General features: G+C 47.0%; 1 protein-coding gene across 1 annotated transcript in view; it reads left to right on the top strand.

The window, feature by feature from the left end:
* Positions 1–2,024, top strand: part of LOC147701718 (neuronal pentraxin-2-like) — a 118,081-nt gene extending 116,057 nt beyond the window's left edge. The window contains exon 5 of the mRNA XM_086930349.1: positions 1,088–2,024. Coding sequence (XP_086786475.1) covers positions 1,088–1,297 — 210 coding nt within the window. The 3' untranslated portion in view covers positions 1,298–2,024. The remainder of the gene's footprint in view (positions 1–1,087) is intronic.
* The last annotated feature ends 23,692 nt before the right edge of the window (positions 2,025–25,716 follow it).

Below are 25,716 nucleotides of genomic sequence, written 5' to 3'. Positions count from 1 at the left end.
AGAGCACACCATCTCCCCGGAGGGTATCCTGGTGCTGGGCTGCTGTTAGCCTAACCAAACCTTGCGACTTATAAGACTACTTGAAAAGCCAGGTATTCAGCTTCCTGTAGAATTCAGGCAGAAGAGGAGGCTCTTATGTGTAGTGGGAGGTTGTCTACGCTTTAAGAGCGGTGTATGAGAAGGCTCGACCTCCAGATTAGGGTTTCTTAGAGATAAGCTTTCAGTTTTTTTCAGGAATAAGTTTCTTTAAAAATTCACTGTCAAAGATGTTAGAGGCTACAATTGTTTAGATCATAAATAAATGGCTTTATAGCAAGTGTACAGACCTATTGGTGAAAGAAAAGTCCAAAATTTAAAAGAACTATGCTTGTGTGGAACTAAAGAGCTGATGGTACAGTAAGGCATATGTCAAAATAAAACAAATGGCCTGTCTGCCCCTTATCATTCCCACCTCCTTTGGAAGGCAGCAAAATATTGTATTGGCATTGGCAGAAGTCATCAGCTCCACTTTCAGGAATACACATTTGGTAAACTTAAAGACATTGAAATTGGCGTCAGTCATGATGTCCAATTAAGGATGAGCGGTGTCACTTTTGCGCTGAAAACCAATTCAACTTACGGAGCTCCCACTGAGAAATAGTTTAAAATAGAGAAAATTCCCAGCATGCCAAGGACTCGAGTAATATTCATGTTGATTCTGTAAGTGCATCCCTGCAAAGAGGTTCATTGCCAATATTTATGACAACAGTTGATACGTGTTACCACAGCATGGCTGACCTATGCCACAAAAAATCTTTTTTAATCCAAAGTGACTCCCTCCACAATAACTGGTGTCTCTAAATTTTTCTAAATTCTAACTGATGCCCAAAGCGTTTTTATAGAAAAGTTTACTTTGCTTAGTCAGGTTGAATTATTGAATTATTGCACCAATGCTTGCTTTCCAAAAAGCCTTTGCAATTAGGGTAATGCAAATAAAATTTCCAGCACAATAAACTGTACGGCATGTCTTGCAACTGGCTGGCAGTTGTGTTTGGCTGTTTCTTGCCACTTGATATTTCCAGTTCTAACTTTGTCTGATTTTCACCAGGATACTCTTGGAGGAAGATTTGATGCCACTCAAGCCTATGTTGGCGAAATGTCAGACTTCAACATGTGGAGTCACGCCCTGACGCCGAGCGAGATATTTGAATTGGCCACCTGTGCCAGCCACGCCACCGGTGATATCATTGAATGGACTGAGACCTCCATGGAGCCTCATGGAGGAGCTACAAAACTTCCTTTCAACTCTTGCCATTGACATGAGGATCACGTCCATGGTTGATGGCTACCTCTCAGGATCCAGAGGCAGAATTTTTTTTCTCATGACTTATTCAACTGCCTCCATGGAACCAGAAATTCTCTCTCTTTCCTTTCTTATGCTTTGTCTGTTCTATTCCCCTTCTAAATGGGTAACATGAAGAATATTGTTCTGTTTTTTGCCTCACTTTTAAAGCTTCTTTGTCAACTCAGTTGTGTAATTCAAAAATATCAGCTTTTGCAAAATGTAGAGACTATGGTTTATTTCTATCTTGGTGGTCTAGTAAATATGTGATATATATAGCTAGAAAGCTATCAAGGCGTGTTGGTGACATAGATAAACAAGAGACCGAGCAACACGGCGTTTGAAAACGTCCCCAGAACCCCAAGATAGTAACACAATAAAATGAACAATATTACAAGTTACCAGTTAAGTAACTCTTATATGTTTAGTTTTTTGGCAGTGAGATTGAAAAAATATGTTTGTTTTATTGCAAATGTTTGTTGAAAACCCTAAGCGAAATACTGGCGTTTATTGCCTCATCGGTTGCAGCAAAAAGAAGGCATAAATACTTGGTCTACATACTTAATTATGTAGCTGAGAATGTAGCACTTTAGAAAAAAACACAGTTTACCGTGCTTACCTGTGTATTGCAAGATGTAGTTAACAATGGTCAGTGACTGGCATTAGAAAGGTCAGGTTTTGTTTATCTTTGTGAACAAAATGTCCTTTTACTTATCGGTAATCTTCATTACTCCTGGTCCCGTTGTCCTCATCCCATTCCTAAACATAGTGGAGATCACTATCTCAGCGACAGAAAAAAAGAACAGGAGCTTTCTGGGATACCTAACCCACTCCCTCCCGCTGGGAGTACATAAGCGGTACCAACCCAGCATGCAGCCTGAAAATACCAAGCCAACAACCGGAAGGCCGGCCGCCAGGGAGGGAGGGAGGGGTGTTAGGAATGGGACGAGGACAACGGGACCAGGAGTAATGAAGATTACCAGTAAGTAATAGAACATTACCCCCAGGTCCCTCCTGTCCTCGTCCCATTCCTAAACATAGTAGAGAATACCAAAGCAAACAACCCTGCCTTCTGGACACCCACCAAAGCCGGGGGCACCAGACCGATAAACAAAATGGCACCCAACCGAAGCAGAAGGGAGCCCACAAACTCAGGCAGGAGCACAACCAGCCTAGCCCCAAACTAAGCCACAGAGCCAAGACCTCAAAACAAGTGCGGGACGACCCAGAAAGGACCGCAAACAAGCACAAGGACCCCCAAGACAAGCCCGAAAAAGGCCATGCACCCAGAGCCAAGCCCCAAGGGGGCACCCAGCGGTGCAGAAAGAACCCCCCCCACCCCCCCGAACTACAGGGGGAAGGAAGCCCCGGAAAAGCGCTGCGAGGCCTTCGGGTGGTTATGCGCTATATAAATGGAATTTTCAATTCAATTCAATTCAATTCAAAAGCGGAAGCACCCCAACGGAGCATCGCAGCCAGGAAGTACAAAAGACCAGGGAGAAAAAACTACCAAGGGAGAAACCCACAGCCCCTGGCACCGCCGAGCAGCCACCACACCAGGGACAAAACAGGCCAACCTGGGCGAACGCCTGAGAGCGCACAAGAGCAGACTGCACAGGAGGGCACCGCCAAGGCCCAGAAAGGAACCAGCAGGGGCAAGACTGAGAGCAAACGCCCCCCCCCCCAAAGCAGGGAAGAAAGTGACCCACAGCCGGGGCAACCCACAAACGACCACACCAAAAGGCCAGCGGAAGGAAGACGAGACCGAAGAGACCCGCCAAAACAAGAGAACAACAAACTTGACCAACCACAGGGCCCAACCCCAACACACCAGGGGAAGCCACCAGCAGAGCCACCAAGACCAAAGAGGGAGGAACCAGACAAGAAAACTGGTACCGACCCAGAGCAACAACCAGGAAGAAGAGGGCCAAGGAACCCAGGCAAGGCCCCCACCAACAGCCGACAACCGCTGCAGAAGGGAACTGGAGGCACAGAAAACCCACAGAAGGCCCAGGCCAAAGGCAGGAAAGACAAGCAGCCAACCCCAGCAGAGACACCGGACGGCCGCAGCCAAGGTCGCCACACCGAGAGAAGAAAACCTAGGGCACAGGAACCAGCCAGCGGCCAGGCCCGAGGCAACCAAAAGCAGGAGACACAGGGACACGAACCCAGGAACCCACCCAATCGAGGCCAGGGAGAGCAAAAACGTCACCCAAAGCAGACTCCACAAACGGCTAGGGCACAGCCAAAAGAGAAAAACCAAGGCCGAACACGGAACCGGGGAAACCAACCCCAGAAACTGGAAGGAGGAACCGCCAACAACCAAGAGCCGACCCAGAGGCCAGGAGGTCCCCAAGGAACCACCCAAGGCAAACTCCAAGAAGGGCAAAACATGAAGGACCAACAAGAAGGCCAAGAGCCCAACAACGCAGGAGGCCCAGAAAGACCCAAGAAGCCAACCGGACAACCGACAGGCCAGCCAGCCGGGAGGACCTCAACACGAACGGAGAGTCAGAGGGCCAAGCGACCCAACTCCAAAAACTTTCAATCAAGAAGGGGCCAGGGAATCGCACCAAAGCCCGCCACGCCAACAAGAGAGGAGAAACAGCAGAAAGACAGAGAGGGAGGCCGGGAAGCCACAACCGTCAACCAACACAAAGGGCCCAGCTTACCAGCCAGGCGCAAAGGAGCGGCACAGGAAAGGACACAATCCCAACCCAATACCTAGACCAACAGGGACAGAACCACTGGACACCAAGAGGCCGCAAAAAGAGTCCCAAAAGCACCAGAGAACGAGCGGACAGGGAAGGACCCAGGCAGGTACCATACAAAGGGAGGCCAAGAACAGGGACCGCAAGTGAACAAACCCAACAGAGGCAGAGCCGAATCCCTACAGAACCCAGGAACACCCTAGGCAACCCCAAACCACAGGAGAGGAGCCATGAGTGACCAAAAAGCGCACACCCCCCAGGGGCGCGGGAACAGACCCAAAAGGGGAAGAACAAACCCCGCAGAAACAGCAAAAGCAATGGCCAGAGACACCACAGGCCGAAAGCAGGCCACACAGGAGGCAAAAATGCACAGGCCCATAGGGGGGGGAACGTCACAGCACCAGGGCCCAGGAAGGCCAAAAAAGGGGGAGCGGGGAAGGAGCCATGCGACCAACACACCAGGGGAGTCTGACACCAGTCCAAAACCGGCAACCCCACCAACAAACCCACCTGCCAAGACCAAGAGAAGGCATGGGGAGGAGGATACCCGGAACAGGGCAGCCCGAACCCTGAAACACGGAGGGGCACAGAAGCAGTGCACCCAAGAAACCAAGGAGCCACCCAGGCAGAAGCCAAGGAAGACCCACAACACCCAGCCAACACAGGCGGCAAAGGGAGCGGCAGCGAAAAAAAATGACCCCAAAGTGCACCAAGCCACAAAAAGAGCCACAAGAGGGGAAAAAGGAAACCACAACAGGAAACCAAACCCTACCAGCCAACCAAGTGCAACACAACACAGCACCAGGCAAGAGGCAAGCTGCAACCATAGCCAGAAAGCCAACCAGGGGCCCCAGCAGGACAGTCCTGGAGCAACAGCCAACCAAGGCCCACTGGGACCGAGGGGGGGGGCAGAACAGCCCCCCTGCCCTGGAAAGAAATAACGGAACTCAAGAAACAGGGAGTCCGGAAGCACCAAGGACCCAGAAGCAGGATGCACGAAGTGACCCAGCTAAACCCAAGCAGGGGCCAAGCTCAAAAGCAGATGTGCCACACCTGAACACAGGGTGGAACGGGGGCAGCACGCCCACCTCCACGACCCTCATCCAGCAAGAACCCCACACACAGGAAATCCACAGGGGGGAAAAAACACCAGCCCGGGCAGGAGGGCACGCAGGAGGAGAGAAGCGAACGCAAGGGCAGCGGAGGGCCCAGCCGTCACACCCAGGCACTACCAAGTGCCAGCAGGAAGAAAAAGGCCACAGGCCAGGAAACCCCACACAGCGAAAACCAGAGCACCGGCCATGCACCGGGAGGCAAGAAGAAACAAGGCACCCCGAGCACGGGCCAAGCTAACACCCCCGGAAGGACGCAAGGAGCGCCCAGCACTAGGAGCCACAGGCAGGCACCCAGACAGGAACGCACCCGGCCTGAACCCACAAGCACAGGCAGGAACCAACAGGGCAGACAGAAAGGAGGTGGAAGTAGCCGGGAAACAGGCAACCAAGGTGGACACCCCACCAGGCACCAATGTCAGCCAGGGGGAATAGAAGCATGCGGATTAGGAAGGCAGGAAGCCCCGAGGCCAGAGGACCGAACCAGGCCGAAACACCGCCACAAAATGAAAAGCCCACGAGAGCAGACGCCGGCACAGGGGAACGGGCGGAAGCCCACAGCACCCGCCAGCCCCAGCACATACCAAGCAGTGGAAAGCAGGGAGACAAGGCCGCAGGCGAAGAGCACAGTACAGGGAAGAAGAAACCCGCAAAGCGCAACTCACCAGGGCGACAGGCCAACACCACCAAATATAGACCGTCCCCCAACCCCCTCGCCCAGACGCCATCCAGCAACAAGCGCCAATCAAGCAGAAAGCCAGGAGGCCTGATAACCCAAAACCTGTGGAGGAAGATTAGCGCAGCACTGGGAAGATAGGAAGAGACATAGCGCAAAAAGCCACCCAAAGCCCCAACCCAGCGCAGGGACAGGGAGCGCCATAAGCCAGAGAAAAGCCCCCGAAGCTGCAGAGCAGGACTCCCAGTCAAGACCACAGAGGAAGCCCCACTGCGCACAGCCAGACCCATCCAGGCAAAGCACAAAACATAAGGCCAGAGGAACATGTAAGTGCGAGGCAACTGGGAAGAAAAGAGGAACCGCTATGCAGGACTCACCACAGGTGCAAGAAGGACTCCAAGCGTCATGTCCCCAAGAGCCAGCCCAGGCACCTTCCAGGACACCAGCGCCGGGCGGGGAAGAGGACTGTAGCCACCGTTCCAAGACCGACCATCTACAAGGCCCGCCCCTGCATTGACACCACGAACAGCAGGGGCGACAGAGAGGAAATAAGGCCAGCAGCACCCATCAAGCCAGGTAGGGGGACCAGGAGCACCACCCAACTTAGCCCCTGGGCCCCCAAAACAGCTTCTTCTGCGCATCTTCTATACTGGCCAACCCGTAGGAAATAGCGTGCTGAAACCCGGAAGGAATCCGGAGGAGCAGCGCCCCATCCTCAAAGTGCCGGGCGCCCATCAACGCGACTCCCAGCAAGCCCGGCAGGCCAGGAGAAGCGGAACAGGATGACGAGGACAGACCCCGACGAGACATCCACAGAAGAAACAGGTAAGCAGCAAACACGTCCCATTCTGTCAGAAGACAGAAAAAAAGAACAGGCTACATGCTGGGTTGGTACCGCTTATGTACTCTCAGCGGAAGAGAGTGGGTCAGGTATCCCAGCATGCTCCTGTTCTTTTTTTCTGTCGCGGAGATAGTGATATGTTTGGGAATGAGACGAGGACAGGAGGGACCTGGGGGTACTGTGCATTGAACAACGGGCAATGGTAAAGCTCTACAGAATGATTCAGGACTGTCGCAAACTAAAATGCAGTAACAGAGCACGCTATCATATTTTTTAAATATGGGTTTATATCACTGCATATTGTGCACAAACATCATCCAAATAAGTGATATCTACAAATATATATATCCAAAATATTACATAATATTAAATATTATACATAATTATATATACCTTTTGGTATGGGTATTGCGCAAAGAGTAGTGATCTCAAACTCATAATATATTGGAGTTACATAATTCTTTTAAATAATGGTAATACTTTAACACTTTAACTCAGCTTAAATATTACTCTTTATTTTATCATATTTATCTCATGAAATGTAAACAGTAAGGACAATCATCTGCGGTAAGTGTTTAAATGTTTCTTTTCAATAAACATTTATCAGTTACAAAAATATTTTTCATACACACCAGCTTAAATATCAATGTGTCATATAAACCATACACAAAGAGTAACGTATATAATAGTCCAACAAAGTCATCTTGGAGTTTTAGGGACGTGATAATAAACCACGAGGCCGAAAGCAGGATCATGAGATACCTTATTGAACCATAATAAAACGTACTTACCTGGTGGATGTATTTTTCTAAAGCTCATATAAATATTTATATTTGAGACCAATTCAAACACTTCGCCATCATTGAAATCAACACAACCCTGCACCTAAAAGCTTTGACTTTTGCTTCATGTCAGTACAGTTTCTCACAGGAAGGTACTGCAAGTTTTCTTTAAAGCCCACACAGACAAACCCAGAAGGATTGTGTCTTGTTACACCACACTTACTAATGTTGTCAAATCGTCAGGGTCAAGGACATCAGCAGATTTGCAGGACAAGTGTATGCTCCAGAAAACCAAACCTCAACTAAAGCAGCCAATGGACAGAAGTCTTTACAGCATTCCTTTGAAGAAGTGTGCATTCCGGGAACCCCGGAGTCTTGAGGGGATTGTGTGGACACTCTTCATTAAACGCTCAATTGATAACCCCAACAATTGCCTGGCAATCTCCTCCATCACCAGAAACCTAATGGCTCCCACAAGAAGAATATGCCACGTTATTATGCATGCGTTTAGAACGCATGCCGTTAAAACACAGTCATTACAACGACCGCGTTGTCACATCGCATAGCATTACAGTGCAAGTCATTACAATGACTTGCTGTAGGGGGCGCTGGATGTTGGAATCGTATAATTTTTATTATTGCAACTCCAGTCTGTACAACAGTAGGGAAGGTATTGGATTTAAAATCCAACACCTGCCCCCTAGAGCAAGTCATTGTAACGGTTTGCGTTGTAATGGCATGCAATGTAACAATGCGGTCGTTGTAATTACCGCGTTGTAATGGCATGCATTGTTTCGGATGCGGGGTAAATGATGTTTCCCCCAAAAGAACAGTCCATGGCTAAAGGTGAGATAAAAGATCACCCGTTGTAAACTGGAGTAAACACTCAAAGCCAACACCACCAGAGGCCTGTGTCTGCTCAGTAGCCAGAGTAGAAGAACATTTCTTTCATTGCTTCCATCCCACAATCTTTTGGTGCATGCTAGTTGGTGTGGACTCTTCTGCAAGTCGTATCTGTTTGGACAGCTCAAAATTTCAACTTAAAAGTGGGACTATATTCTTGATGTACTGAAGAAACTGTTTCTGTTGTAGTATGGCATTTATACGGTAAAGGGGGTACTGGAGCATCAAGAAGTAGAAATGAATATTGTGGGGACGGTGGCTTTACTTTCTAGGTTTAGGGTTCTGGGTTTGTTACACATCAGATGCGAAAGCGAAGCCTGTTCTCTCAACAACGTGATTCCTCTCCCATCCTCCCATCACAAACTTCTCATGTCCAAGTTCAATATCCTTCGTCATCTCCTCAAAGCATCCCATCAAGTAGTATATCTCAGTTGCTGATACATTTTCCCTCTCCTTCTGAAGCTGTTAGTTATAGTCTTGAGCACTTGGAGATCCCAGTGCTTAATATGGGAAAACGGAGCTAGACTAGAATAAACACTTAGGATGTACGCACTTGAGGGATATGTGCAGGGCCTGACTGGGAACTGAAAGCAGCCCTGGCAAATTTTGCCAGACGAGCCCCCGTCTGCCGCTCAGCGAGCAAGCCCGAACACTACTAATGGGGTTGGGGGGGGGGGGGTTCTCCGCCCAAGATAATTTTGGAAAAAGACAGACCAAAATGGTGAATTTTACAGCACATTTTTCATTACATATTCAATTGTATCAAACTTCAAAGCACAGTAAATAATAGATGATGACCTTAAAGAGCACCAGGTTACCCACCCAGTTATATGTACCCATTGACATTCTTTCAGAGAGCACCAAACATAGACACAAGTAGTGAATCAGAGAGAACAAAGTAAAAGTGAGACCAGCCCCCACATGGTGTGTAGCAAGCAAGCGCAGTGAGCAACCACTACTAGGGGGAGTTTGGGGAGTTGTCCATCCAAGAAAATATTGGAGACAGAAAGGCAAAACAAAGCATTTTTCAACACATTTTTCATTACATATTAGATTGTATTAACTTTTAAAGCATAGTAAATGGTTACCTTATGGATCACCAGGATACCCGGTCATAAATCACAGACATTCCTACAGAGCCTCCAGGTCACTGAGGCCAGAAACGATGGAAATAGCACACATAAGCACCCAGGTCAGTAAGCATGGAAACGTCCCACATAAGCACCCAGGCTGCCAGAAGGCTTGGAAATGTCTCACATGGCACCCTAGACATTAAGCATGAAAAATTCACACAAAGGCACCCAGGCCAGTGGCACATGAACACTTTTCAGAGTGTGGGTGCTGCCATCAATGTTACATCACTGAAGTCATGGGATTGTGAAAAATTCAAGAATCACAAAAAGAACAATGATAAAAATTCAGCCTTGCCTATTCCGGGACATATACAACTTAAAATTATATGCCAAACCATTTAAATACACTGCACTCTGCATACTGCATGTATCGCATAATCTTTCCTCACTTGAAACCCTCCTAAAAGCAGCTTTGTATCTCCTTTCCTTCCTTGAGCAAATGGCCCCTTTTCTCTCCTTAGTTCCCACTCTCACCCTTCTTCTCCAGCTGACAAATGCCACTCTCATCCCACCTTTCACATCAGCAGATCCGCCTTCAGTTTGCCTTTGCTATCAGCTGATCCAAAAGATGCCACCTCCAGTCAGCATTTTCCTCCTGCCACCTTGCCTTTGCTTCTCTCCACAACAGACACCAGGAGTTCTTCTCTTTCTCCATTTCATCCCACTTACTTCCTGATCCTGCCAGAAGATCTAAGATCCCCCTTGTTGCCTCTTAACAGATTCCAACTTCCCCCGCCTCTCTCAAGGTCAGATATGCCCTCTGCCTAGCGAAGACCCTGCCTTCCTCTCTCAGCATATCTCGCATCCTCTGAGTTTAGCTCTTTACATCTCCCCTCTGTGCTACTTCTCGAGACAGATCTAACTTTCGCACTCACTCTTCTGCTTTAAAACTCATCCATTTTAACTTACTACTGTCTACAAGTGATCCTTTTCTCTGCCTCCTTCCTGAAGGATACCACAGCTTCCCTTCTCATTTCTCTCTCTCCAGCAGGCCCTGCATTCCCTCTTAGCAGATTCTCTCCTCTCCTCTGCCATGCTCCCCTTGGACTCATCCTGCATTTTTGAATGCTCTTCATGGTACAATTCATCCTAGCCACGTTAGTATCCTGCTGGGCTCCGAGCTGGGGAGCCGACAAGCTTGAGCATTGCTTATAGACTTACGCAAACATGCTGCCCCGTCGCTGCTTTGAAATAGTCCCAATAAGAAGCCAAGATTATCTGCCAGAAAATCAGGCACTGTTAGCCACTGCTTCCCACTGGAAGATATCTCATAGGAGCCTCATAAATCCCTGTGGCATTCAGTCGATCATGTTCCAGACACACAGGACCACAAGCAGGTGCCATAAACTATCCAAGGTAACTATGTACAGTCAGGGGCGGTGGGTGACATTTCAAAGTGGTGGGGCGCAAAGTGATTTGCATACAGCACCGTAGCGAGCGAGCGAACCTGAACCCCAAAAGGGGGCTTTGCGGGGATTAAACCCCCAAGAAAATTTTGAAGAAAAATCGTGCATTTTCAAGCAAATTTGAGAAAGCAGGAAGGTTAATAAAGCAATTGTGAAAGTGCAGTTATTACATTAATAGATGGCATAACATAGGTAGCTGCTTATTCAGTATAACCACAGAATGACCATGCAAGGTGCTACAGCATATTCTAAAGCAGAACAAAACAAAACGCCCACTCTGCGACGTTTCCCACTTTCACTGAGCTATGATGGACTCTCTGCCCTCCTGCACTCTATGGCACCCATGCCCTGTGCACCGTCTACCACTGCGTCACACTCCCCCATGCGCATACCACTCGGTTTGTACTTGTAACCCCATCTTCGAGCCTTCATCCGCTTTTTTTGTTGTTGCAGTTTTTAAATAGCACGAACTCGACCAGAAGGTATTGCAGCGCTTTACATGAACACCAATCACAATACACATCATTTTCGATAAACACGGGGAGATTAAGTAATTTGTCCAGAATCACAGGTTGTTGAGCCAAAGCCGAGACCCAAACCTGATTCCCCAGCTCCAAGGTCGGTAGGACATCCTGTCCCGTCACTCCCTCTGTGCCCTCGCTCATTCTATATCCGCCAGGTGCAATGTCACTCAATCTATGACCTTAAGTTAATCCCTTCTGTCCCAGCACCTTGTCTGCCCCCACCAATGCTGTGCCCGTCTCCCCCATGCTTTAATGACCCCGGTCCGCACGCTAGGAACTATGAAAAATCCGAGTGTCCTACAAAAAAACAAGTGTTGCAAATGTGCCATGCCCATTCAGCAGGAGAATGTTTTGAGTGTGGTATGAAGCTGGTAGTGCATTTTGGAGCGCTTGAGAGGTAGCGCACTGTTATTTACAGAAAGTACAGTTTCTGTTGAAATGGCAACTACATTTGCAAAGGTACAACTATTGGGAGATGGAGAGAACAAAGCAAGCACTTCAGGTCCATGCGTGGGTGGGCTGCACGGAGATGGAGAGAACAAACCAAGCACTTCAGGTCCATGTGTGGGTGGGCTGCGGGGAGATGGAGAGAACAAACCAAGCACTTCAGGTCCCTGCGTGGGTGGCATGGTGGTCATCTCTCTCTATCTCTCTCTCTGTGTGGTTGCTGTCACTTTACTCTGGCTGCACACACCTGTCCTCACCTGCTCTCCAGCAGTTTCCCTTTGCTGAGAAGCAGGGATGTGCCTGTGTGCAGTGCTGTAACCTAGAATACTTCACTGGGTAACAGCGCAGTGGTGTTGGAGGGGACCCCAGGTGTCTGGCCGTTAGACAGCCTGAGTCCTGCTTCCAGTGCCAGCTGTCCGATGACCGAGCCCTGCCTCACCCACACTCCGGAGCAGGGAGGTGCCAGCAGGGCAGGGGCACAGCCGGTGGGTCCCTTCAGTGGGCAGTAAGGCGGCAGGCCGGTTGCGTGGTTTGGAGTTCTTTGCCGTTTACCCCCAGTCTTGACATGCAGCAAAAGTAGTGCAGGGCTGTGGTAAATCCCAGCCGTACTTCAGAAAAGCTGCAATTGCAGCTTTTCAGAGGTGCTCGCATGCATAAGCATTTAAACGTATACATTTGCAAGGTGTACCTTTCACTATGCAGCTCTAACTGCTTAGAAATACACATTTATACTTTAAAATACTTTTCTTTTTGACAAGGAGAAACCTCCTGTCCTATGCTCCTATTACATTTTGAGGATGTCCCCTTCTCAATTTCCACCGTGGATAGGGATTAATTCCCACCATTGGAAGGGGTTCATCTCCAGCAGTGCCTGTCATCTATTCCTTACATTCCCAGTCCAAAGCAAAGCTATGCAACTCGTCTCTGTCAGAGTGTAAACGTACACCCCGAAAGCGCCATTAGACCCGGCTTAGAAGTGCCTCTTCGTTAACTGTGTGCCTAAGATGGCAGTGGAGTGTGTGGATACAAGAATGTTTCAGTGATTGAATGAATGATTGAATAGGTGTGAGAGTGCATAATGGAAGGCTAGATGAATGGGCAAGTGCTTCAAAGCCTAAAAAGAAGGGCAGTGTGTAGCTGGCAACAGCAATGCGAGAGGCAACAGCAATGTGAGGGGCAAGGCAATAGTGGCAAAAAAGAGTGAGGTATTAAAGCTAGAACTACGAGGGCGTCAGTGTAGGAAGGGGCAATGGAAGGGGCAGGAGCAGCGAAGGGATGGGTGATCCAGTGCATGGATGGACAACGTAGCCCATGGATGCACAGATAACTGTGCGAGTAAATGCATGGATGGGCTGATGGATAAATAGGTAAGTGAATGAACTGGTGAGGACGCAATGCTATTAGGTTGGAGCAAGGGTGTTTTGGGTTCAAGGGTAGTGTGTATGGGTAAATCCAGTGTGACGATGTTAGGGCAAAGGTAGTGATGAGATGCTGGGTGAGAGAGTGCAGCGAGTGGAGCAGTGTATGCTGGGGCTGCAGCTGAGGGCAGACGCAGTGCAGTGAGCACAACATTGCGTAGTTGAAATCATCCTGCAGACAAAGTGTAGGCTCGCTATCTGGCTGTTAAAAAGCATTGTTAGCTGTAATCCGTCAGTCTGTGCTCCCTTTCCATTCGAACTCCACTCCTTACCCCTCTTTTACTCGCCCCTCTTTCATAGTCATGACTAGAAAACACTAATTCATAAAAAGAGTAACTGTCAGAAAACCAGTGTGTGAGTTGGGGTGGAGAGGGCTTACTGATTTGTGGGTAGAGGAGACCGGCTTTCGGTTTCCAATAACACATTTACCACTTTACATACTTACTTCCCTTTTCATTATCTTTCAATATTGCAAGCACTTAGATATGTGGTAATCCCAAGCATCAATTTGTAGTTCTACGACCGAGTCACTCGTCTGAGAAGAGGCACTACCAGCCGAGGGATTGGTGACGGTACAACGCGTACCGTCACAACGCGTGCTGTTACAACGCGTCCCTTACAACGCAAGTCGTTACCACGACTTGCGTTGGGGGCGCGGATATCGAATAGTATAATTTACTATTCTAACACCAGTCCCCGTGGACACTAGGGAAGGTGTTGGAATAGTAAATTTACTATTTTTAATCTTCTAGCGCCCTCCAGCGCAAGTCGTGGTAACGACTTGCGTTGTTACGGACGCGTCGTAACAGCACCGCGTTGAAACATCCGCGTTGTAACGGATGTTTCCCCCAGCCGAGGCATCTCAGGGGCCTGGAAGTTACATGGAGGTCTCTACAGCAGGCTCATTAACCTGCTCAGCTAGCAATCTGCAGCCCCCACGTGAGACACTGAGGCTAGACCCAGATCTATCCAACATGACCTTTAACAGACCAAGCTGTCTTACTGGATCGTAACCTTTCACCTGATGATATTACCCATACCTACACCTATGCTAACCTTCTGAACCAACTTGCTGGGATCTGAACCCCTGGCCTGAAGCCTACACGCAGGCAATGGCAACAGGAACTCGGCTGGCTTTCTTAGACTCCGTCAATCGTGGCAGTGCGTCCTGCACGTGGATCTATCTCTGCAGCACGTGCTGTGCCAGCGATCCACCGCGCTGTGCTCTGCAGGAGATCGAAAGAGATCCCCAGCAGGGGCGACAACCACATGAGCTACCCTAAAAGGTATCTGATCTTTGCAGCAGGTGGGTTAATCCGACGAGCTATCTCGATGCCTTCTCAAGGTTAGGGCATTGCAACAGGCGCTTTGACCCGATAAGTTTTGATACGGCGGCCAAAACTTGTGAAACGAAAAGGAAAGGCAGATCACTGCGGCGGCTGCGCGGATGCCCACGCATGCCACTTGAGGGTCGCACCCACGCACATTTCTGCAGGAGGAGGGCTCACAGGGATCGCTGTGGACCTGTCTTGCCGTTTCCCCATTGAGCGCGGCTCATTCTTTCTGTTTCGCTCTGATCTGTCGAGAGTCCTCTTCTCCTCGCACCATCTCTGGATACTTTCGGGTCCATCCCTCTCTATTCCATGACCCTGTTTAGATCTCCGTTAAATGCCTGGCTGGCACTTTCAGGGCCGTCACTGTCACATCCTCTCTTCCGATCACCTCCCCTTGAGACTCGCGTACTCTTCTTTCCTGGCACGTGTTGGCCCCTCGTCCACCATTTGAGCAGGGGTTAACACTTGCGATTAGCGCTGGGCGATACACACGCGGCATGGCCGCTATTTCCAACCCTCATCCCTGCTTTAAATGTGATCAAATGGCAAATATAAAGTTGATATTTACATTTAGTAGGGGCAGAAACAATATAAATCTAAACCGTGACGAGTTCACTTGGGTTAGTATTTCTGAACTTACCTGTTTATAACACGCGTCTGGAGCACACGAAAGAGACTCCGACCGCGACAGAGGCAGAGCTCTTCCTTGACAGGATGTCTCACCCCCACCACGCGCTGCATCCAATGATGGATGCTGCGCGGTGGACCAGCCAATCCTGGCGCTGCATGCAGCGCCAGGATTGGCTAGGGGGGCACATTTGCTGCTCGCCCTGTCGCCCTTTGGAAACCCGGGCTGTGGTAGCAAACAGGCACCCCTGGGTCCCGCTGGGGAACTTACAGTGCGCATGCTTGAGAAAGTTGCCAACTTTCCCAAGCATGCGCACTGTAATTTCCCCAGCGGCACTGTCACTGCGCACTACGGTCTGCTGCAGCCTGAGTGTGGACTGTCACTCAAGCTGCAGCAGGCCACCCCCCTGCGCAATTCCCGCCGGCGGCTGTATTTTATTTAGAAGATAGTGATACTAGGATTGCTGCCGGCGGCCGCGATGCGGGTCCATGGTGGCTGGCGGGGATACGCCCCTATGCCCCAATGGACGCACCGCGGCTGTGTACAGTCGGATAACATGTGAGATAATCGTTTCACAGAATCCATGCCAGAAACAGAATTTCCTGAGTCCAATGTGCAGTCTTTCAGTTCAAAACGCCAATGGCATTCTCTATCTTTTGGTTGATTTTAAATAACATGACACCATTTTAAGCAATCTCTGGGATATTCTATACGATGGAGATGTTTTCCTGATATATTTGAAATCAATATTCAGGAGATTGCTGTGATTGCTAACCAGCTACAGAGACCCCCTTGAGTTTAATGAACGGTGGTATATAAATCCACACAAACTAGTAGAGAGCCCCAAAGACTATAGGACGCCACCCTGATCAAGATGGGAAAAAAGACCTAACAATAAGTACAACAAAAAAGACTCAGGGCACCAATGGGAGGAAGAGTACTTGCTGCCCATATTCATTGCTTCAAACTTTTATTCATTTTCAGTCCATAAGGCAGCCTGTTAGTACCACCCCGCTCCGTCCTAAGCCTCTAATGGCCATGAATTCAATGACTGGTGGAGGCTCACGCAGGGGGCTGCGGGTACCGGGCGGCTGACACTGGGGCAGACTAGAGAAATAATTAAATTATGGGGTGCCTCCAGGCTCCGCTCCAGGCCAGCCTCTCTTTCAGTCGTCTCTGCCTCGCAGTCACGTGCACTTTTAATTGCGTGACCCCCAATGCGCTTGCGCTGACTCCAGACCCCATCTTAAGGGTGAATGACTGTACTGCGGCGTGCAGACTTAGTAGATGTCACTGCGCGCGGCGCTTCACGGTGCAGCCACCCAGCCCAGGTCAGAGGTCACAGGTGGATTTTTAATAAATAAAATAAAATCGGTTGGCATCACGGACATGGTCCCGGACGGTGCAAGCAGCACCACCATCACCCGCAGCTGCACAGATTGTGCTTGTTGTTTGCTCGGTCACGGTCACGCCTCAGGGACAGGGTCCAAATTGGCCCCAGAAACAAAACCGGCCCTCTGTCACCAAGCCGGCCCCCACCCCGTCCAGGCTACCGGGGGATTGCCCGGTGCCCGGAACTGCCGGTCGGGCCCATGATATGTGCTTTTAAGTTTAGCGTTAATATTGCCGGAGAATTTCTTTTCACTGGAACACCTCATTTCCGGTCCTGCACTTTTATTTAATGAAGCAGTGCTTCTTGGAGTTGGAGTCCTTGAGTAAGTAAAAGGAACAAAGTGACCAATTGATTTGATATTTGGCTTATTTGGTGCTCCTACTATAATTCACTAATCGCATCTAAAAACAATACTTTCTAAAAGGAAACCCTAAAACTCAAAAGTTTTTTCTCAGTGAAATCAAGTCTTTTGTTAATCCTATTTATGTTGTCACCTTATCAGCAAGAGAGTTCAGTGTTATATCTATTTGTCTTGTAAATCTCTCAAATAGTTTAGGTATATGAATGTGTCTTGATTTGGACTAGGAATTGTTCATGCAATGCTAGAGATTTAAATTAGGCTTCAGATTTTTTTCTACAGATTTTGGCCCACAGTTGCTATTATTTTGCATTGGGTTTGCATCCTTTTGTCGAGCAGCCCTGACGCAAAATCATTTTTGGCATTTACTAAGCCATGCAAAGCCACTTTGCATGGTTTAGTAAATACAGTGTAACACAGCACATAACGCAGCCTTAGCTTGCTTTGCATTGGTTAGGCGTTACATGGGTGGAGCATGGGCGTTTCCATGTATCCACCTATGTATTTTGATGCAAACTAAGATTTACAAAGACCGCAAACCTGGGCTTAAGCCGACATGGTGCGCTTCTACATAGAGGCATACCAAGGAGAAATATCTTTATTTTTCTCAGTTTCTTCCTCTTTCCATATGTGCTGCCTTCTGCAGCACACATTAAAAAATGATTATACCTCTAAGAATAGTTTTTATGCAGAAAGGAATCCCCTAACACCTGTAAAGTAGGCCTCTTTGCACTATAGTGCAAACGTGCCTGCCCTGGCGCTAGGCACACACAGTGAGCAGAAATGCTCCATATCTCTGTAAATGTTTGTTGCATTGGCCAAAATAATAATAATAAATATCCTCCTTTGTGTGTTGGGTGGATATTTCACACCTTGCTGTACATTTGGGGGATCATGAAGTCCTTAAATGCTTTGAAGAAAAGAGTTGCATTGTGTGTGTGTTTTGTGTGACTTGTGTTGTGACTTAAGAAAGCATTCTAGAGCATCTGCAGAATTCAGTAGCCATGTGATCATAAAGAAATGATGTACTAATCAGTCCAGCTATACAAAATACCTGAATCCATTCTTAAACCAACAATCTTTTTGTCCATCTGCCTGTCTATACATCAGTCCACCTGAATGTGTATCCGTCTTTCTATTTATCCATCCAGCTATCCATTTATACATTCATTTGCCGATTCATTCTTTGGTACTTCATCCCAGTCGAGGGTAGTTTATACTGAAATACCTGAATGCACTGAACTTAAGGGGGCATTGCTGCTGAACTTGACATCACAAAATGGTATGCCCAATATACCAATGAACAGCTTTGGATAGATGTCTTACCATGAAGGACGTCTCTGAAAATGAATGATTTACACGTTGCATGGCGTGAAAAGGTTTTTCACTGGTGTTGCTCCTAATCTTTGTAACTGGAACATCCTTACCATCCTCTAACCAGGTTAGCACAATTTCTTCAATCATGATCCAGCACCTGGACGCAGAGCGACTTCCTCGAATTTTCCAGTCGTGGGCATCCCCTCGTGCCAACATTGAGAAAATGTTCATTTGTACCAAAAAGGGAACATCATTTACTAGTTAATTTCTGACCACTTTGAATAGTTAGACAAATTAAATATGGAAATCAGTTTTTTCAAATAGGCATAACATGCTTGCATATCGTCATCTTCCACACTTCAATGAATGCAGTAAACTTTATTGAACAGAATGCATGTTTGAATGAGTACTTATACAAGTGCAAGATAGAACAGAAGGAGGAGCAGTGAAGGAAAGAACTTCTCCATAGCTACTTGGGTTTCCAACAGATTGGTCAAGAGATGTTTGGCACCATAGTGACTTTGTGTACTTATCTGTCCTTATTCGATGTATTCTCATTTACTAAAGGTTACCTGTGTATCCTTTCTTATCAGCTGCCCATAATATACCACTCAGTCCTTCATAACAAGGGGTCCAGGAAAACGGCTTACATTTCTCCATCTACAGTTACCGATATTGGGGATAACGTTATCTTCAGGTGCATTGAAAATCGAGCTCAGTACGAATTGACCTTGAGGGTCCAGTAAAAAATGAACATTTACCATGGAGATTGACAGTTCAAGGTCTGATTTCCTGCTAATAAATTAATCCATGCTCCCCTAGATTTGTACCCAGAGATTTTGTCTGTTTTCTGCAGCTGAAAGCTCTGGCTTTAAGTACAGATCGGCAGTGTTCCAGTGGATCCCATAATCCTGGTGAGACTGGTGACTACTGTCGGAATTAAGTTGCCCCCATAACGATGCCCTTAATGTAATACTTTTAGGGCTTTAAAATATATGTTCATAAAACTGCCTTTTTTTAAAACCCCGGGTATATAAACTACAAACGGCGATAAACATCGCAAACCGTGCTCAGCGCTATTACATTTATTGCCGCCTATCGCTGGAATTTATCGCCCGAATAGCGCGTTATTAACAATGTGTATCTCCAAGGCGATAAATATTACAGCAATAGCGGCGAAAAGCAGGAATATGGCTGAAAATCCAGCGATAATCCTACAGCGATAGGGAAAACCTTCATGATAGGGAGATGTGGATTCAGCCATAGAATACACCTCCCATTATATGTATAGCTAAGTCTGGATTTTTGCAGACGTTAGCTTACGGCGAAATCCGCGGTTATCCGATTTTCATGTCGGTATTGATATCCTGGGCCAGCTTGATAATAGGGAGAAGTGCAGTTTGCGATGATTCCCATGTTGTTTTGGGAGGAAACGCCTACTTTGCATCTCATTAGAGATGCAAAATGAGGCATCGGGAAAATGGCTGCTAACGTGCTAATGCATGTTAGCACCGCCTTGTAAATGGGGGGAATATTTTATCTCTGCTTTTTTGGCTTTTAAAGCCAAGAAAGCGGAGATAAGGCCCTTGATGATTTGCCCCCGTATTCTTTGTACAAACAACACCTTCAATCCACCGGTCATATAGGACCCAACACTCCACAGAATCGGCTCCCCTGTTCACTACTGAGACTATCCGCTCAGCTTTGGACAAAGGTAAGAAGGCCGTCCTGATCTTATTAGATCTGTTGGTGGCCTTCGACACGGTCTCACATGTCATCTTAATAGACCGGCTAGCAACATCTGGCATCACAGGCACAGTCCTGGAGTGGATAAAGAACTTTTTGAGTAACAGAAGGCAAGTGGTGGCCCTGGGGGAATTCTGTTCCAGTGAGAAACCACTGTTGACGGGAGTACCTCAGGTTTCCAGCCTGAGCCCGACATTGTTTAATGTCCACACCGCACCCCTGCTAAAGTTGATATCGTCATTTGGCATGGATGTAATAGCATATGCCGACGACACGCAACTGATCCTGGTAATGGATAAAGAAAACCAGGTATGGGAGGAAAAGCTCAAATGTTGACTAACGGCCACATTTGACTGGATGCGGAGACACCATCTGAAATGCAACACAGGCAAAACTGAGATCATGCCAATAGGCCCTAAAAACGAGTTTATTCCCAGATTATGGTGGCCAGAGAAGGCAGAAATACCGCCTCACACTACCATCTCGTCCCGCAACCTTGGGGTAAACTTCGACGCTGATCTGTCCTTTAAACAACAGGCGTCAAAAGTGGCAGGCACATGTTTTGGGGTGATAAAGGGGCTGAGGAAGTTCTTTGACTTGTTACCTATTGAGGCAAGGAAAACGGTCATGGTTGCACTGGTGACATCACGTATCGACTATTGTAACAGCCTATATGCTGGCACCAATAAAGTGGTCACCCATAAACTCCAGATGGTGCAACATGCAGCAGCAAGGCTGGTTCTAAAATGGCCGAGAAGATCATCAGCAACCAAGGCCCTTAACACACTACACTGGCTACCTATAACAAAAAGGGTTCTGTTCAGAGTGTTGATAATTACTTTTCGAGCTGTCCACAACTTAGGCCCACTATACCTAAGGAAAAAATTTGTGAGATACTGTCCAACACGAGCCCTACGATCTTCAAATGCTAATCTGCTGACCGTTCCAGGGTTCAGACTCAAAACTCGAGGGGGTAAGTCCCTGGCGGTACTAGGTGCAAAAGCGTGGAATACTCTCCCCTCACATCTGAGAGCATTGGACAGGGAAACAGAGTTCCGTAAACAACTAAAAACCTGGATTTTCAAACTTCAAGACACAATTGCCAGAGATCTAGTGTGATTCCTGATCTGGTCAAGTAAATGTCAAGCAGTAAGGCAGGGGTCTTCAATCTGTGGGGCGCGACCCCCAGGGGGGTCGTGGAGTCCTGGGAAGGGGGTCGCAGATTGTCAGTTTGCCTTAGTGGCGTCGGGCTGATTGATGGTGCTCACGGCAGGCCTAATTCACACCCAGCTGTGAAAAACAACAAAGCCTCATTAAAAGTAAAAGGTCTATTAAAGACCTGTGAAGTAAGGGTGCGGGTTTGTGTGTGTCCCTGAAGGTGTTTAAGCCGAGGAGGGGAAGGGATGGCGGGCAGGGGAGGGTGGCTGGGGGAGGAGGCTGTAAAGCACAAAGCACAACCCCTCATACTTGGCGCCTGTGCGTGAGAAATGTGCCTGAGAGTCTGTTCTTTAGGTGAGATGTTGTTACAGCCTGTCCGCCCACCCCCGCCCCCAGCAAGGAGGCACAGAGATGCCCTCCCATGAGAGAGGAAGAGGGAAGAAGACATAGAGAGATACTGACCCCCCACGCCCTTCCCTCATGAGAGAGGCACAGAAAAGGTGAGTGGATGAATGGATGAAAGGGTGGATGGATAAAGGATGGATGTATGGATGGATAAAAGGTTGCATGGATCATGATGGATGGAGGGATGGGTGAAAAGGTGGGTGGATGAATGAAGGGTGAATGGATGGATGGACGAAGGATGAATGGATGAAAAGGTGTATGGATGAAGGATGGATGGAAGGAAGGAAGGATGAAACGGTAGATGGATGAAGGATGGATGTATGGATGGATAAAAAGTTGCATGGATGAATGATGGATGTATGTATGTGTGGAAAAAGTGAGTGGATGAATGATGGATGGATAGATGAAAGGGTGGATGGATGAAGGATGGATGGATGAAAGGGTGGATGGATGAAGGATGGATGGAAGGATGAAATGGTAGATGGAGGAAGGATGGATGTATGGATGGATAAAAGGTTGCATGGATGAATGATGGATGAATGGGTGGATGAAAGGGTGGATAGATGAAGGATGTATGTATGGATGGAAGGATGAAACGGTAGATGGATGAAGGATGGATGTATGGATAGATAAAAGGTTGGATGGATCATGATGGATGGATGGATGGATGGATGTGAAAAGGTGGGTGGATGAATGATGGGTGGATGGATGGATGAAACGGTGGGTGAATGAGGGATGGATGTATGGATGAAAGGGTGGATGGATGAAGGGTGGATGTATGGATGGAAGGATGAAAGGGTGGATGGATGTATGGATGAAGGATGGATGTATGGATGGAAGGATGAAAGGGTGGGTGGATGAAGGATGGATGTATGGTTGGAAGGATGAAAGGGTGGATGGATAGATGAAGGATGGATGGACGGATGTGTGAAAGTGTGGGTGGATGAATGATGGGTGGATGGATGGATGAAACGGTGGGTGAATGAGGGATGGATGTATGGATTAAAGGGTGGATGGATGAAGGGTGGATCTATGGATGGAAGGATGAAAGGGTGGATGTATGGATGAAAGGATGGATGTATGGATGAAAGGGTGGGTGGATGAAGGATAGATGTATGGATGGATGGATGGATAAAATGTTGCATGGATGAATGATGGATGGATGTGTGAAAAGGTGGGTGGATGAATGATGGATGGATGGATGGAAGGAAGGGTGGATTGGTAAAGGATGGATGTAAGGATGAAAGGGTGGATGGATGAAGGATGGATGTATGGTTGAAAGGATGAAAGGGTAGATGGATGGATGGATGAAGGATGGATGGATGGATGTGTGAAAGTGTGGATGGATGTGTGAAAGTGTGGGTGGATGAATGATGGATGGATGTGATGAGGTCTAACAGGCGCATTTATGGTTGTCGATAGTTGTTGATGTTGAGGAGTACCAGTTTCTAGAAACTTTTGTTGGAAAGGGGTCCTTAAGATTAAAAAGGTTTTACAAGGGGGTCTCGGCATCAAAAAGTTTGAAGACCTCTGCAGTAAGGCAACATTACACCGGTTGGCCATACATGGGCGCCTAGATGCTCCTTGGAGCGATTGCTGCGCAATATAAATGGGCAATTACATTACACTACATTACATTACATTACTTCATGGATAGCGAGCCAGCCTTAGTTGCACTGGAAGATTAACTCGTAAAGGTCTTTGACAGCATTGCTCCTCTAATAGTATGTAAGATTCATTTAAAAAATGCTCCGGCACCACGGTACACCAAAACCCTTAAGAAAGAAAAATCCACTTGCAGAAAATGGGAACGGAATGGAGGAAATCTAAACTGGAAGAATATAAACAAACCTATAAAACCGCATTCAGAACATATTTAAAAAATTTTAATACTGCTAGAAGATACCACTTAGGGGACATGATTAGTGCAGCAAACAACGCCTCAAAAGAGCTGTTTAAGATTCTAAAATAATTCACTAACCCTAGGGTAAACCGTCCTCCACTTCATCATCTGAAAAGCTTTGTGATGATCTTGCAGACCATTTCCAACAGAAGATTAATACAATCTATAGTTCATTCCGTAACAACGTGTCATCCAGCCCCTCAGTTTCTTTTGCAGTCAATTCAGATCCCATCCTCTTCTCATTAGAATCTTTTAAATCAATTACTCCTGACCAAGTGCAGGCCCTACTAGGATTAAAGCAGGCTCCCCTCTGGATCTGGCCCACCCATATGTTATTACATCTCGGTCCTAACTGCATCTATTACAGATATCTGTAGCCTCTCTTTAAAAGACGGCTACTCTTCCGCGGAAATAGAAGACTGCTCGAATCGGACTGAATCTTAAAAAATCTTGGGCCGACCTCAGGATCTGCAGAATTACAGACTAATATCACTACTTCCCTTCTTCGCCAAAATCATAGAAGCACTAGTGAATAACCAATTGACAGACTATTTAGAATTGAATAAACTGCTAGACCCCTCTCAGTCGGGTTTCCGTGCGCCACATAGCACGAAATCAGCGTTAACGGAAGTAACTGACACAATCAAGCTAGCTCTAGACAAGGGGAACCCCAGCCATGTTAATCCTGGACTTGTCAGGGGTGTTTGATATCTAGTCAGGATATGCTTTATTCGATTTAAAATATCAAATCATAAAAGCACAATATATATCAAGAAAAACGTGTACAAACATAAGAATAAACGTAAGAATTAAAATTCAGTAACAACAATTAAAAAATTACAGACAAATCTTAAAAGTAGCATATGTTAAAAATTACAATCAAAACCATAGTGTCATGTCATTACACAGCCCAAGCTTAGGTAAAAATTGTTATCATTTAAACAGGGGTCAGACCTTGCATCGTTTTCCTTGTTCTAACAACCCCTTTCAGATATTTCACAATGTGATCAGTAACAATTTCATCATCCAGGAATTGCAACTTAATAAAGGCAGGTCGATAAAGTCTCAGGCCTTGCAATTTCAGATAGGGCAATATCAACCTTTTCCTCAGTTAAATGTCAAGCTTACAAAAAAATATAATGTGGATTGTTGACTGTACAGATATATCATCGCAAGGACAAGGACAGAGAGAACGTGACCAATCGTTTATTTGGGGTAAAGTGACCAGGTTATGGAAGTTGCCTAAACGTAAGCGCGTCAATAAAAACCTGTCAAGGGTAAATAGTAAATAGGGTTGCATCCCTGTCTGAGTCAAGAGCGATTGGTTAGCTCTGACCGACGTTTTCATGATATTAGAGGATAGCCTAATCGACTCCAGGTGGTTTATGCTTAATACCTTTAGATCGCTCCTCGTAATGAGAGACAGCCTATCAGGGTTATCAAAAAACGCAGGGTGATCTAAATCGTGCACAAAATGTTTAATGTATGCAAGCCAGGGAATGCATTTTTCCTGTTGCAGGTTCAAACAATCCCTGATAACGTCCCAATTGAAACCAGCGGTTGCACCTGTCCATACCTTGTACCACAACAAAATTGGCTGGATTTTAATGAAGTCAGACAGTTACGACAGCCCCAGTTCAGCTTGACAAATGTACGTAGCCGTGCTATTTGGGACAGCTAGCAGATAACTCAGGAACACGTTCTCAACTTGCTGACATTTACATTGCCCCAGATGCCGGCTCCATACAAAACAACTGGGATACATTTAGCTTTGCAAATTACCAGCAGGTCGTTTATAGGGTGCTTTCCCAATTTCCTGGCAAAATTAATCAAAAGGACCAATGGCTTTAGCGAAGAGAAACTTTCTTTTGCCCAAGAACCCCTTTTATGAAAGACAATTCCCAGGTATGAGAAGTGATCAGTGAATTCTACTTTTTCATTGCTTATAAAAATATTGCGACACTTGACGCTGGGCTTGCTACATTTCATAATAAAGGTTATGGAAATGTTAACGTTGAGGTCGAGACTTAACATATAAGAGGCAAAGCTAGTCACGATTTTTTGTAGGCCAATCGGGGTGCGGGCTAACAGGACCACATCATCGGTATATAACAGTGTACCAATTGGCCTTGTACCCACCCTAGGTAAATCTGAGCATTCCCTAGATAGAGTGTCGCCAAGACTGTTTAGGTAGAGGGTA

Source organism: Lissotriton vulgaris, chromosome 7 (assembly GCF_964263255.1).
Source record: "Lissotriton vulgaris chromosome 7, aLisVul1.2, whole genome shotgun sequence".
NCBI lineage: Eukaryota > Metazoa > Chordata > Amphibia > Caudata > Salamandridae > Lissotriton > Lissotriton vulgaris.
This window is presented reverse-complemented; position numbering and strand designations above follow the sequence as displayed.